General features: G+C 39.9%; 1 protein-coding gene across 4 annotated transcripts in view; it reads right to left on the bottom strand.

Moving 5' to 3' along the window:
• LOC107314892 (ras-related and estrogen-regulated growth inhibitor) overlaps positions 1–15,539 on the bottom strand; it is a 104,958-nt gene that overhangs the window by 21,282 nt on the left and 68,137 nt on the right. For 2 of the 4 annotated variants that reach the window (XM_015864681.3, XM_015864691.3), the window contains exon 3: positions 667–723. The exons of the other annotated variants lie outside the window; for them this stretch is intronic. In XM_015864681.3, coding sequence (XP_015720167.1) covers positions 667–723 — 57 coding nt within the window. The remainder of the gene's footprint in view (positions 1–666; positions 724–15,539) is intronic. 4 annotated transcript variants of the gene reach the window in all.

Below are 15,539 nucleotides of genomic sequence, written 5' to 3'. Positions count from 1 at the left end.
CAGAATATAATAATAACTTCAGAAATAGTAACAATTCTAATGTTGGCCTATATTTTCAAGAGGCTTCTGATTCAGAAAACTGTTTGAAATCTTTGTGAGTTATGTGTATTAGCTTCTCAACAGTGCCAGACCAAACTCAGCTGAGCTGGAGTTGTGCAGGGGACATGCTGATGCTCTTCTGATGACTTGTGTCCCTATCTGGTCATCCTAAAAGTGAAATACTACATGTGCTTGACAGGTGAAGACTACATACTTAGTGTAGGCAAAGTGTAAATACCTGTGCTTGTTTGTCCCTTGAATTTTTGAGATGTGTATTCAAGCCACCCTATTCTTCAGCAATTGCTGGTTGTGTTAACCCAAAGCTGAAAACAGATCCCATGCTTAGTGCTTTAATTTTTGGAGTGAAACAATAATGCAATCACCTTCAGTGGCAGAATTCCCACTGACCTCTGTGTAGGAAGAGCTGCGCCTTGTTTTTAATTCTGCTTTCATTTAAGTGCATTACTAGATTTCTATTCTGCCATCTTAAGTAATATTTGTTCCAGCTGTAAGTGACCATCGAGAACCTTTCTACAGCAAATGAGCTTGAGACTTTGTGATTATCCAATACCTCAGACGTGCTAGTATATACAACATACTACGTAGATGGAAGAACATATCACCTACCTAGAGTCGGGTCATACTCCCAGATAAAACGTTTGGTCAGGAAGCGTACGACGAGAGCTGGAAGAATGAGAAGATGCACAAACCATCAGCTTGCCCAGTTTATAAAATTCTACCAAAAACTGTATGAATGCTTGTGTAGCAGCTCAGCTTTGCTTATGGGGGCAGTCAAGACCTTCTCACTGTGGACCACTTCTAACATTCTGAGGTGGGAAACGAAATAGGAAAAAGACATATTATAGCATTAATCATTTACCCCTGTAACAATGCTGGGAAAAGAATGCCAAGAGGTGTCTAACTTTCTTTCATGTTGTTTTCTTTTCACAATAGCTTTACTGTTAGAAAGACAAATGAGAACCTTATTTGGAGTGCTTTTGGTTGGATGATCTGATGACCTTTGTGGGGATAAAACACCCACATTGCTTTTGCTGCTTTAGATTACCCGTAACCAATGGGATAAGGGCTGGCAGGTTTTGAGCCAAAATGCTTTGCAGCTTCAAAGCCAGAGGTGCTCATTATCATTTATGTAAATTGCTCCAAAAGTAATGCCTCCTACTTATTTATATTGAAACTACAACAGACATAAAGAGCACAATAACATGACTTGATAGAGTAAATTCTCAGCTACAAACCACTATTTTTCACCATAGTCACTCCCATTAGCTATGCCTTTTACCAGTGATGAACAAGAGCCTGTATGCCATGCTTTCAGAATCTCCACGGTCACCCAAAACGTGGCTTGTCCTTCACATCACCACCACTGAAATGCATCGTCCACTTCCTCACTGTGCTCACATCCACTGTTTAGTCTCCATCGACATCCAGAAAGTACTGATAAATGCCAATGGGTGCCATTTTTTTCTGTACCAGACTTCCATGTCAGATGACATTTTGTCAGACTACCCCCCCCCTTCTGCCCTCTGTCAAATGACAACAAAATGTAATGAAATATTGTCCGCAAGGTTCATCCCCTACTGTCATATCACCAACATTTGCCTCTGACATCATGAACCAATATCATAAAATTGAAAGCATCACTTTCAGAGCAGCCCTTGTAATTCCTGAAAAACTTTCCCTTCAGATGTGAAATCTCAGAAGGTAAATATAATTGGCTAAATTGCTTCCTCCTTAGCTTGACATGCTTTCCTTGCAATAACTTGCCTTCAGTATTTTGCCTACTTGCCACTGGAAGCAATCAGCTATACTTCAAACTCATGACCAACAAATGCACTTAATCAATTTGCAGAAATAAAAACAATGTTTTGGATTTTGGAGCACAGAATAATTAGTTCTCAACTGCAAGTTATAGTCTAAGATCTTGCTACTTATATTCTTATATCTATTTTTTTTTATCTCTCTCCATCCTGTTTAAAGACATCCTACAAATGCTTTGCCAAGATTCTGATTATGTTCTAGCTATCAATCTTAAAGCTAAGCTCTGTCTTGTACTTCTAGTGCTGTAATTCTGTGATTCTGTAAACAAAGCATTCACCGCTGTCAAATATTCAAAATCCTCTCTGTGTTTTCAGACTGGAGAAAGAAGTATCCCTGCACTAGGAAAGATATCAGTTACTTTAGCTATAGGAGAAGGTTTTCTTGCCAGCCCTACAGCTTTGTTCTATTTTTCCTTCAGTGGCAGGCAGACAGCAAAAAGTGATATATAAGCTGAATTCTGTCTTTTTTCAAAATCAAAGCAATAGGAATCACAGAATTGCAGGGTTGGAAGGAACCCTGCAGTACCCTACAATAGGTCACACAGGTAGGCATCCAGATGAGTCTCGAATATGTCCATAGAAGAAGACTCCACAACCTCTCTAGGCAGCAGTTCCTGTGCTCAGTCACCTTTACCATAAGTTCTTCCACATGGTAGTATGGAACTTCCTATGTTCAAGTTTTAGGCCATTACATGTTCTATTGCTATACATCACTGAGAAGAGCCTGGCCTCACCCATTTATTTGTCTCCCACCTCCCTTAGATATTTATAAACATTAATCAGATCTCCCTTCAGTCTTCCTTTTCCCCAGGCTGAACAGACCCAGCTTACTCAGCCTTTCCTCTTATGGGAGGTGCTCCAGGGCCAACACTACAGAACAAACTTCATTAATTCAGCTTTGGTCACTTGGAACTTATTTTATTTAACAGAGTCAGAACAAACCTTAGTTTTCAGGAAGAATTAACTATGCTTCACACTTGGAGAGTAATAAGAATCTGATCCTAAGGAAATGAGATCACTAGACAAGATGCAATTTTAAATTGCTGTTATTTTAAGATTCTTTTATACCTTAGGAATTTTAAGCCTTTGCAGCAAGGCTCTCCTTGGCCCTCTGAGTGAATGTGGCAATACTTAAAGTACTTTTCAAGTCATAGTCCTAACGTGGATGTCATCATGGAACAATAAGATCTCTGTGTAGCTTATTTCCAACCACAATGGACCAGTGCCTTCCCCCCTCCCCCCCACATTTTACCTCAGCTGGTGTAGTTTAAACATCTTGACGTTCTAAAAGTTTGTTCATGACTCTTCTCTAATTGCTAGTAATTGGTTCTCTAATTGCTGGTAAAATAGATGGCATGTTCTATTTTGACTGGAGAAGTGATGCAGAGTAGAAATTCTCCTGATCTGCTTTTTGAAGCTCCTTACCATGCTACTTTTCAAGAACAGACTTTAAAAATGCTTCCAGAAATTCTGCGGCCCAGTAAAGTGAAAAGCCTGTGTGCTTGGGCACCCAGAAGAAATAGCATTTGCTTTATCCTGCCTCAAGCCTGCTGCATATCATTTTCTCAGATGCTGAGAACCTCAAGGTGTGCCTCCACCCTTTCAGAGAAGGTGGTTTGGAGCAGTTTCATTGCAGTGGGTTCATAGTTTCATAGAGTGGGTTCTCAGATGGACTCTAAAGGTGGAAAAGTATCATTTATTTTAGTGACATAATAAGAATTCACAGAATTTCCATGGGTATAATCATGTTTTTTCTTGCTTCTCAGCTTATCACTATGTCATTGTTCATAATGAACACCACCCACGCATACATAGATGCTGTAAAATGCTGGCAAAGAGAAGAAAACCCCATGGGCTGGCTTTTATGGCAGCACAGTGCACTCTTCTGTCTTATGACTGAAGAGGCCTTTTGGGATGCTGGCTCACAAGTGGTCAGCAACAGCGCTCTGCTTGCTGGAACTGCAGCGGGGATGCTTGGGCACGCTGTGTGCAATGGCAAAGAAGCAGGTAAAGCACAGCCACCTTGTATTTGTAGATGGAAATTGCTGGAGAAGGAGGATCAAAGAGATGAAGGGGACTGGAAGAAAATCTGTTAAGCACGCATGTCTGAGAAAGGCCATACAATGCGCAGCTCTGGGGGAGTAGAGCTTATTTCAGACATAGCCAAAATGAAGGAGGTGAGGCCAAGTGAAAAACAGAAGATAGAACTGTACCATGTCTGCTCAGGTTACCCTAAGAGAACAGGGTTACAGGTGTATACACTAGTACTGGCTTCCACACTACCAGGCTGAGGCTTATCATCTGCATTTTACAGATGGGAAACACAAGATGCTTGATCCAGTATCTATCCTGTTTCTAAATGATCACAATATGTTTTGGATAGGAAGCATCTCCACCATCCTCTCATAAGGAGTGCTCAGCAAATGGGCCTCTGATGTACAGTTGGATATTACTGCAGTGTGTGACTTTATCTGGTTTGACAGAAGAGAGTCAGTGAGAGGAGAGTTGGGAGGGGAATGCAAGTGCTCAGCCTAGGCCAGTTGCTGGCTTATGTTGCCTGCCCTAGAAATGATCTCTCTAGACCAGGAATATTACTGTGGAGCCATTTTGTTTATGTTGAGCTCGGTTACTGCCAGATTACATCACTTTTGTTTTAGTAAAATATCTTCTGCCAGCAGAAGAATCAGAAACAAAGACATCAGAAATTAGTGTTGTGGTGCTCAGATTTTTGCTTCTGGCAAAAAGGACATTTCAGGCAATGAAATAAATCTTCCTCATACCCTTAGCAATGCTACAGATAAAAAGCTGAGGTTGGAGTTGCACAGACCTTCGCTAAGGTGAGAAAGAAGCACTTCACCTGTTAGCCATAATTGCTCTGATGCTAAAAATAAGCCAAAAATAGCCCAACACTTCAAAGTAATAGTAACAATAATAATCTGAATCCTGGATTTTTATTTTAAATAATTCAGAGACTGAAAATGTATGAAACATTATTTTCTCATAAAACTAGATGAATAATTCAGGTATTCATATTATAATCAACATTCCTAATGTTTGTTATAGGAAACAATAAAATGCATTTTGAAGCAGGTAAGATTTGAATTGATACAGTACTGAACATTAGTGAATTTCATTGTTCTCTGCTGAGAGGAGACCAGGCGCTCCCCCAACGCTTACTGCTTGTGAAATGCATGAAATTTCAGGCTTTGATGGAAATAATCTCTAAGAAACTGCAATTTGGATTCCCGCTGTGTTTTGGAGACATGACCGTTACCTAAGGAAATTGATGTAATGTCCCAGCAAAGGAAGAATAGGCTCGTGTCTCTTTTTGCCTCTCCTTACACCTTCATTTCCAAGTCAGCTGTTTTGTACAGGGCTTAAATTAGGGTAGAAGTTCACTTTCATTCACTCATGTTTAAACCTTCTGCCTTCAAAGTTATTCTTGGAGAGGAAACATGACTATCTGTCAAATACATTTCCACTGTAACTCCACTGAAGACAATGAAATTACACCAAGAGTTAACTTCGTTTATAAACTGAGATTGTCAACCACATAATTAATCAGTTTCTTTAGGACTCGTATGGCTAAGGTCCTTACCCAGCTTTAAAAATCTCAGTCCATATCTTTTTGGAACATTTATATGTATACACACCATTGAGTTTTGGTTTAGAGCTTTGTTTGGATTAAGTAACATAAATGGCCTTGGTAAAATTTACAGTCTGCCTGAATACATATCTTCATGGTTTTGTTACTGATCCAGCTAATACAGATGAAGCTTTTGGGGCAGGAAGAATGGAAGCTGGATTTTATTTGAAAAATGCCTCCTTCTCCCCAAAAGAGACAAAGTTCAAAGTTATTCTAAGAAAAGCAACATTTCTCTACAGTTAAATAACTGTATGATGACTCTTTTATGCCATGAGAATTTTGAGCTATAAAAATTATCTGAAAGAAGTCCCATCATTTAACATATCAACAAGTCCATTCCTGGTGTTGTGATGATGTGTCATCAGTAAATCATATTTGGCTGGAGAAAGCGGAGTGGTTGAAACTAGTTGTTACAGTGATCAAAAGGCACTTTCACAGGAAAATTATTTCATTTAAAAAAAATGTGTATTTTTGTTAGAGCAAACGGGATTCAAACTCTCTCCTGGAGGCCCCTCGTGATTGTGAATTTCAGTGGGCTTGGAGGGCAGCAATACAGCACACTGGCGTGGGAGCTCTGTGACCAGCTTTGGGAGGTAATGGTTTGTTTTAAAACCTCTACCATGAGACTTCTAATTTGCTTCAGAATGTGCAGGTCTTCCAGGGAGGGAGAAAAATGTGAACTTGTGGTGTGGCACTGCCTTCTGATCCTGGCTGCATCATAAGTGTAGACATGCAGTCGTGGCTTCTGGCTCTGCGCTTGCGGGCTTGGATTTGACTTAGTTTTGACAATGTCTCAATTAATTTAGCAAGGCTGGGTGAGTGGTGAGCTGGACATCAACAGGATTTCTCTGCATTCCCTACTCTCCTGGCTTGTTCACTGTGATTGCTGCTGACACTGAGATCTAATGTGCTTGCATTAAACTAGAAATAAAATGTAATGGAACAAAGACAGATCAATTGGGAACAAGGAAGGGAAAACTGTACCAAGTATAAAAATCATAAAATCACAACAATCGGAAAAGGCCACTAAGATCATCTAGTCCAACCGTCTTTTAGTCACTTGTTGACTACCTTGCTGTCTCATACTATGCACATTTCATGGGTATTTTAATCCATGTCTTAAGCTCTAAACTCTTCAGAATAGTTACTGTGTGTGCTTGTATTTTCTTGTGTGACAGTATGGTGAGTTCCACTGATGAAGTTTAAGTACAGAACAAAAGCTTATATTATTTGTAACTTAATACAAACTAGGATTGAACATGTGTGGAAAAAAAAAAAAAAAAAGTGTTACTCTTTCCTTTCAAAAGGTTATTTTCTTCAGTGTTATCTAAGGGAATTTCCTCAATCAAAATGATATAGGCTTTGGTGCTGTGGAGCCTAATCTGAACAATCCCTATTTTAAACACTAATTCAGTAGGTTGTTTGCTTAGAAGTCAATAACTGGCCTTCTTTTGGCAAGTTGCTTGGAAGGACAGTGCCAATTTCCTACTCACAGTCCATAATCAACTATGTCTTTTAACTGTATTCCAAAGGATATTTATTCTTTGGATCTGGCCAAATAACAAAGTAATCGATGTTTCATTTTAAAATCACTGTCACTGTAAAGTCTTGGATAGAGTTTATTTTGTCAGTGACAATTTCATTTTCTCTCAGATGTAACTGCATTTCATTGTTGTGGAAAGTACCTGCTTTTAGGAACTTATGAGAGGGAAGCATCTAGAGAAAAGTGACTTGTTTCAAGGAGCTCATCTGAAACTATCAGTCCGTAAGTACTGTTTATTTTATAATCTTTTCTCCACTGTCTGAATAGAGTACTGGAAGGAAGCACCGTATCAGATTTTACAAGCACTTCTTAATTGCAGGGAATGAAGCAAGGAAAAAGTAAGTTGTGCTTTTATCAGAGCATGCACAGTGGTTTACTTTTGCCTGTGCTGACAATGAATGTAGAAGTCATTGACATCAGTGTAATGAAACCAGTGCTCATAACCACACTTATCTCCAGGATGACTGCTTACACAGTGCTCCACTTCCCTTGCTTCATCTCCCTTGGTCAGACCATATAGGCTGTACGAACTTCCAGGTGTGTACTGGCCCCATATACTCAGGCATGGGCTTTTAAGGTCTCTCTAGCTCCTGTGCCATTTCTAGCTGTGCCCAATCCTGTTCTTGTAGGCTGGCCCTCTGAACAACTTCTAAATTGGATACTGTGGGTTAGTTGGTACCTCCCTTCATGGATGGAGATATAGTCTTGAGACTTAAAGTCTTAAAGTGAGAGGCAAAGTTTGCCACTGAGCAGAAAGCAATCTCAGCACTGACATGTTAGCAAACTGAAAGCCTTCCTTATTCAGTACTAAATATGGAAAATGCAAGAGTTGTTCAACAAAATGTTATTAACCACATCCAAATATTAACATCAGGAAGTGGTTTCTGCTTTGCTCCTGGTGTGGTAATTTCATGACAGAAAGAATTCCATATATTCTTCTGAAATAGCTTACCACAAATTTTGCAAAAGATGCATCGTGATGGTCATTCATCCCATCACCGCTTATCCAGGACATTTTCATACTAAGGTACTGCCCACTGTTTGTTATACTGGAAGTATTTTCTTTCCAATGCTTACCACATGTGGCACATAAGCAGGAGGCTTAATTTATCTTGTTATCCCATTCCATAACAAACTGTTCCAACATAGGGTTGTTTATTTTACAGGACTCCCTTCATATAAAAGACAAATGGTGAGACTGGCCTGTCTAATGGTTTCGATCATTTAAGAAACATAGCGTGCAGTATCTATAACTCTACCATTTCTCCTCTCTTGACTTCATTGTATAGCTTGTTATGTCGCTGCTTCATGAAGACTAAACTTTCTGGTGTGCTATTACTAACACATATGGCTTTCCAAAACACAGTTAATGATAACACCTCCAGATGTTTGTGTGTGCAAGACAGAACATATCTGTGATTGGGCTGTAAAGCAAGTCCTACAAGTGAAATCACACAAACAACCGTGACTTTCCTAGGTAATTGACAGGGGTATGCTTTGAATTTGTGTGCTCTTTTGAAAGACACTGGACAAAAAGGAATAGGATTAAGTTTTCCATACTAGAGTGGCAAGACAGCAAGGTTTGCAGGAGCTTCTATTTATTACCCCTTAAATTTCCCCCATTGCTGACTTCAGAAAACATCTCACTCTGTTCTTTGGTCATGTTTCTCCTGTCATCTTTACAAGGGAAAAAAAGAAAGGAAAGAAATAAGAGGGATTTTTTTAATACTCTAGATGGCAGAATGGACTTCTGGTTCTTGTCAAAATGTTTTTGTATGAATGAATTTTTAATGGAAACTGCACTGTGAGTAGAAAGGCCATTTTTTAATCTATGAAGGAAGAGAATATTTTAGATTTCACTTTCAAAGGGAACGCCTGAACACCTTTTTTTTTCTTTTTTAATTATTCCTGAAAAACCTGTAATTAAGGAAATGCAGATATTTTTAAAAAAGCAAAGCCAGCTCAGAGCTCACTACCTCCATTTGTTCTTTTTTTTTTTTTTTTTTTTTTTTTGTAATACACCAGAGGGATGTATTGGACTATATTATATTATTACATACGTAGCTTTTATGAAAATAAAGAAGAGGCATCACTTTCAGAGTGACCTGAGTATCTGCAACCTTCAGGACAGCATAAAGTACCTTAATGGAAGCAGCATGCTGTTTCTTTGTCTGTACATATCAGGACAAGCAGTATCTAGAAATGACACAAACTGCACCTTTTCTCCTTTGCCCCAGAAACACAGTGATGTAATGGCACACAGAGCTTGCTATGTCATTTTGTTAGATGTCACAGCCTCCGTCTATGTGGCCGCAGTATGATCAGAATATCTATCATCCTTCTCTCGAGTCTGACCATATTAATTCTCCTGTTGCACATTAACTGTGTGCATGTTTTATCAGACGTGACTGCAGCTCATACCTTCAAAGACCATCTGTCCTTTGCAATTTCCAGCTTTGTCTGAGAAAGGAGCTTAGGCAAACAGAGGAATACTACAGGTTTGTCAGGGCTGGTCAGTAGGATCAGCAATCAACAGATACATGCCTGTAAGGTGCCTGTGTCACAGGGGGATGCACATTTAGGGCAAACAAATACACTGAAAAAAAGCCTCATGTAATTTCCTTTTTTTTTTTTTTTTTTTTTCTTAATAAGGTTAATGATATAAGCATTAATAAATGTTACATCTTCTTAATATGGTTCACAGTAGTACTTTTCTTTGAACCTACTGTTTTCAAACTGTGCAAGTAGTTGGCTTTGCACTGCAGCTCCCTGGCTACCTGGTGTTTTAAAGGCAGAAGATAAAGAATTTCTTACTTTCTGTTGAGCTCATTGCCAAATACCTGAACCAGACGCGTGGGGAAAAAAAGAAAGAAAGAAAGAAAGAAAGAAAGAAAGAAAGAAAGAAAGAAAGAAAGAAAGAAAGAAAGAAAGAAAGAAAGAAAGAAAGAAAGAAAGAAAGAAAGAAAGAAAGAAAGAAAGAAAGAAAGAAAGAAAGAAAGAAAGAAAGAAAGAAAGAAAGAAAGAAAGAAAGAAAGAAAGAAAGAAAGAAAGAAAGAAAGAAAGAAAGAAAGAAAGAAAGAAAGAAAGAAAGAAAGAAAGAAAGAAAGAAAGAAAGAAAGAAAGAAAGAAAGAAAGAAAGAAAGAAAGAAAGAAAGAAAGAAAGAAAGAAAGAAAGAAAGAAAGAAAGAAAGAAAGAAAGAAAGAAAGAAAGAAAGAAAGAAAAAGAAAGAAAGAAAGAAAGAAAGAAAGAAAGAAAGAAAGAAAGAAAGAAAGAAAGAAAGAAAGAAAGAAAGAAAGAAAGAAAGAAAGAAAGAAAGAAAGAAAGAAAGAAAGAAAGAAAGAAAGAAAGAAAGAAAGAAAGAAAGAAAGAAAGAAAGAAAGAAAGAAAGAAAGAAAGAAAGAAAGAAAGAAAGAAAGAAAGAAAGAAAGAAAGAAAGAAAGAAAGAAAGAAAGAAAGAAAGAAAGAAAGAAAGAAAGAAAGAAAGAAAGAAAGAAAGAAAGAAAGAAAGAAAGAAAGAAAGAAAGAAAGAAAGAAAGGAAGGAAGAAGAAAGGAGAGACACGTGAGAGCAAAGACATCAGAGAGCGACAATGAACTTTCAGGCTTTCAGGTATTCAGGCTTCTGTAACTGGTTACTGTCACCATGGTGTATAATATTCAAAATGCCTCAGGCATCTCACTGAAAGCAGTGGCAAATGTCTTAATGGCTGCTCTCACATTTTATGTTTGCCTTCGCCCCCCCTCCCCCCCCCCCCCTTTCTCTGCATTGTTAAGACATCTGCTCCTGTTACTTGCTTGCCACCTGGAATCCTGCAGTTCTGTTTGTGCCAGCATTTTTTATGGTAAACAACTTCTCCATTACATGGGGGAGATTAAGAGGCACAGCAGCAAGAGCAGAGGATCTCTAAGAGAAAAGGTATCATTTCCACAGTGGGGTTCACAATACTGGAGAACAAAAACAGTAAGTGATAGGCTGTGTTTAACAGTTAAAATAAAACGTAATTTAAATACTATGGACCATATGTTTCTTTGTCACAGTACAAACAAGAATGTTACAAAGTGGAGAAATGATGAGCTGAGGTGGAAAACTCAGACTTTAGCTTCTCTAACATGTTGTAGATAGAGAATCCCAAGAGAGATTGGACTGATAGGCACCAAGTGGTATCTAATAGCATCACTGGCAGTATCATCTCTTTTCTTTTGTGGAGAAAGATGGAAGAGCAGGCGTGGGTGGACAGCAATTTTTCATAAATCACTGGCAACCAAAGCCTGTTTAAGTCTGTAACCTTAAGGGTAGTCTGAGTGATCACATATACTGCTCATCCCATACACCACTGCCAGCAGGAAGTTTGACATCTGACTCTGAAGTAACAAGTGCCCATCAGAGCTACAGCACATTAGGATGGGTGACAATAAACACTGCTGAGTGGTCCAGCCAATACACTACAGTGTGGTGTGCTTGGTTCCCAGTAACAGCATTAATGAGTTTAAACTAATCCACTGCTTTGATAAATAACTTTAATCTCCTATCTCTGACTGCAACTGCAATTTTATAAGCACTCATTTGGTGCCTACAATAATGTAGGGGCTATTATTAGCCTTCTGCTTGGAATTTGGACATGCTAACAAGGGAATTGTCCGGATTAAACTTCAAACTCCCAAATTTAAATGGTAAATTTCTGCTTTCATTTTCAATACTTAAGGGCATTCAGCTAATAAACATCATATGACTTCAAACAAAGTAAAAAACACAGTAGCAGATAACAGATGTTGTGAAAGCTCTGATTTATCTCAAGCCTCAGCCTTGGAGGTTTAACATAACTTAGTTTATAGCGGTCATCACAGCTGCCAAGAGACCAGGTCCTACCCTTCCAGAGTGCAACAGATACAGAGAGTGTTCTGGTCTCAGCTAGCTAATTAGCTATGCTTAGTTAAAATTATATATTAAGAGGAAGTTCAGCCACATTAAACTCGCTATAAGCAATGCGTTAGTTCCCCTCAGTGCTGTAGTTCTATTTGTATGTGATTCTTTTGCACATTTTTGATCTGCAGAAATCACACAGATGCAAAGATAACAAGTTGGATACTCAGGGCTCTTCCAGTCATTATCTCATTCAGTGGTTTACCCAGTTTAAAGTGACCTTAGCAATGGGATTTTCTTCATTCCTTTTACATGAGGCTGAAAACACCAAGTTCCTGTTTGTTCTAATGGGATGTTAAAGATCCCATAGCAGTTTTGCAAGAGTGTTATGTCATCTTTTCCTGCTAGCATCTTATCCTCAGTCCTGAGGGTTGGAAGTTGTGTGTCATCCTGTGGATTGAAGTGTCAGATGCTCAGAGACCCTTCAGGACTAAGGAAGTTTGTGGTATCGACGTCTATTATTTTCTCAGGCTAATCTGATAAACTGCTCATTGCTGAGTTTTTCTTTTAATGCTTTTCTTAAGAACACTTTCTCAGTTTCACCCCATTGTCATTTTAGAGTGAGCAGAGCGAATATAAATGATTCCACTTTCTCCGCCAGCAGTTGAATAAAGCAATTACTGCCCTATAGAGTGCTGTAACCTGACTGCAGCAATCTGCATTTGCTTAGCTCTTGGTGATGACATCATACAAACCATAAGGAAACACAGCCCTGGGAATCTACAATTTGACAAGCAAGAAAACCTCCATTTGCATGTAATGAAGGCTGATACAGCACCTTTGGAGCTGATCTGAGATGAGGTTTACATTCCTTGCTCCACCATGCTTTTCTTTGGTTTAAAATGGATTAATGGGTGATTACATATTCAAAGCTGTTAGTGTGCCTAGCAGGGCAGAGAGGCCAGCAGCAGTCCAATAGCCATTAGATGGTACTGGTCTCTAGAGAATGCATGCTGTTCTGTTTGTCCATCCCCAGTGAGTCTCTTGTCACTCTCCAATCTACAGCTGCCCAAGTGCACCCACCCAATCCTGATGATCCGTGTGGCTGTGGGGATGAGCACCATGTGGAATCAGTTCAATCACCTTTATTAAAGCAATGCTCTTTCCCCAGTAACTTCTTGTCTTAGGCCTGATTGTTCCAGTGATCCTGTAAAAGATCCACCACCATGATCACTAATCTCCCCCCATCCCCATGTGGCCCGTTCCAATGCCTCATGACTCTTTCTGGTAAGTTCTTCCTAATACCCAACCTGAACCTCTCCTGACACAACTTCAGTCCCTCCTGTTCTATCACTGTTACCTGGGAGAAGAGACCAACAGCCAGCTGTGCACAAGCTTTTTTTCAGGTAATTATGGAGAGCCTCCTCTTCTCCAGACTGAACAATCCCAGCTCTCTCAGCTATTCCCCATAAGACTTGTACTCCAGACCCTTCACAGCTTCATTGCCCTTCTCTGTACATGTACCTGGGCCTCAGTGTCTTTCTTGAAGTGAGGGGCCAAATACCCTTCCCAGGAGCTAAAGGTGAGACTTGTAGTCTGACCAATGAACCCACTGTAGGGAGTAGATGAACTCCGCAACCCCAACAGACTCAGACAGATCTGAGCTTCTTGCTCACTTTCTTTGTGGGAGCAAGGGTTGTTTTTCAAGTAGTCAAATCCCCTCTTTATTGTTATGTTTTCACACAGAAGAAAAGATACGGTCTTTCAGCTCCAAGATGTGCCCCGTGGGCTCAATGTTAGTGGAGCACTTGGGAGGGCTGTGTCACCTCCTGTCAATCCACCTGGGGCTAAGTGTCCAAGCCCCAGTGACATGGAGCCTTCAGGGGGCAATAACACCCACAGTGATCCTGTTCCTACTCCACAACAGCTTCTGCTCCAAGTGGGCCTACCCGCTCTATCTATCTGCTATACCTGTTGTCCCAGAGGAGGTACAGTCAAGGTAGCAACTGCTGCCCTCCACACCGCTACAAAACTCGTAGCTGGAAGAGGAATGGTATTGTTCCTCCTCCTTCTCTCAGTTCCTTGTTCATCCATTTTTCAGAGTTTAGTCCAAAGAAAGCACCACAGGTGGCACAAAATAATCACTGCTCTAAATGAATGAGCAGTCTGGTTAGAAAAAGTTATGCAGTCATTTTAATAAGGCAAACAACAACTTTTAAAGGCATGTCACACAGTGATATAGAAGATAAGAAGGCTGCGACTGTGTTTAGGAAAGCAGAGAAGCAGTGGTAATCATTGTAACTTACTGTCAGATAAGCCACTTTTGCAGCAAGCGTTGGCTAGAAAAGAGAAAAACATTCCTGGAAAGAAGCTGATAATGAAACGGCAGAAAACTCACATGCCACAGTTATTCCTAGAGGATCAGGAGGCTGCTTTTGATTGCACTGTTAAATTGTTCAACAGCTGGGAAGCACTCTGCCATTGCTCAATGTAACTATATATTTCTGCAATGACTTTTGAACAGAATTCTTCCTTCTTTGAATGGAGCCTGAGGCGCAACCCACTCAAGTCATCAGCAGCTTTGCCTCTCTCTTTGTAGGCTGGAGCCTGTGCCCCCAGGGACCTGTTTAGGTGTGATAAGTAATGTTCTCAAATTGGTACCAGCAGCAGCCTCACCCCTGCAAGAAGGAGAAACCACAGCACATGCAATGGAAAAAAGGAGACTTAGGCTAAATTCCTGCATCATAGAGCGGTTGCTTAAAGAGATCTTCTGATCTCTCCAGTATCTTCTGTGTGGGAGTTAATGCAAACATTACAGTAGATACTGATCTTAAGATTGGAGTGCTTGTTTTGCTATTCAGTGCTCTGAAAACCTTGTCTGCATGGGAAAATCATCTCACGTGTGGAATGAAATACAACTACAATTCCTCAACAGCTTTTACGTAGATAGGCTTAATCCTGGTCCTTCTCTGGTGAAAGCTGATTAAACTAAACTGATTTCAAGAATCACTGTGAAAATAACTGTTAGGCCAAATTCTGTCTTGATTAGACAGGGAACTCCTCTAAAACTAGCTGGCTACCTTTTTCTCTCTGGTATTTAATTGCTCACCTTCTCAGCTTTGGGCTTTGCACAGCTGTCCAGACCGACCCAGAGAGAAGCACTGCAGCCATGCATGAGCTATTGCCAGAGAAGTTAGGCAAAGACTGTCAAATATGTTTGCAGCAACTCCCTGAGCAGTGAAGTGCAGAGGGTCTCTGGTCTCTTCTCCCTGGGATCCAATAGCAGGATTTGTGGGAACAGCACAAAGCTGTGCCAGGGGAAGTTCAGAGAGGACATTAAGAAAAGTTTATGTACCGTGAGGTTGGTCAAACAGTGGAACAGGCTTCCTAGAGAGGCGGCTAATGTCCCATGCCTGTCAGAGATCAAGAGGTTTGAACAATGCCCTCAGTAACATATGTAAACTTTTGGATGGCCCTGAATAGTCCCTTCCAAAGGAACTACTCTATAATAATACTAAAATAAGCATGCAGCCTCATAGAAGAGGAAAAGAACATCCCATGGATGTCTGTAAATATACAGCTAATGAAATATGAACAATAACTGCTGGCTTGG

Source organism: Coturnix japonica, chromosome 1, assembly GCF_054131305.1.
Source record: "Coturnix japonica strain WE chromosome 1, WE-NBRP24, whole genome shotgun sequence".
Taxonomy (NCBI): domain Eukaryota; kingdom Metazoa; phylum Chordata; class Aves; order Galliformes; family Phasianidae; genus Coturnix; species Coturnix japonica.
The sequence above is the reverse complement of the archived record's forward strand: the minus strand, read 5'-3'. Positions and strand labels throughout refer to the sequence as shown.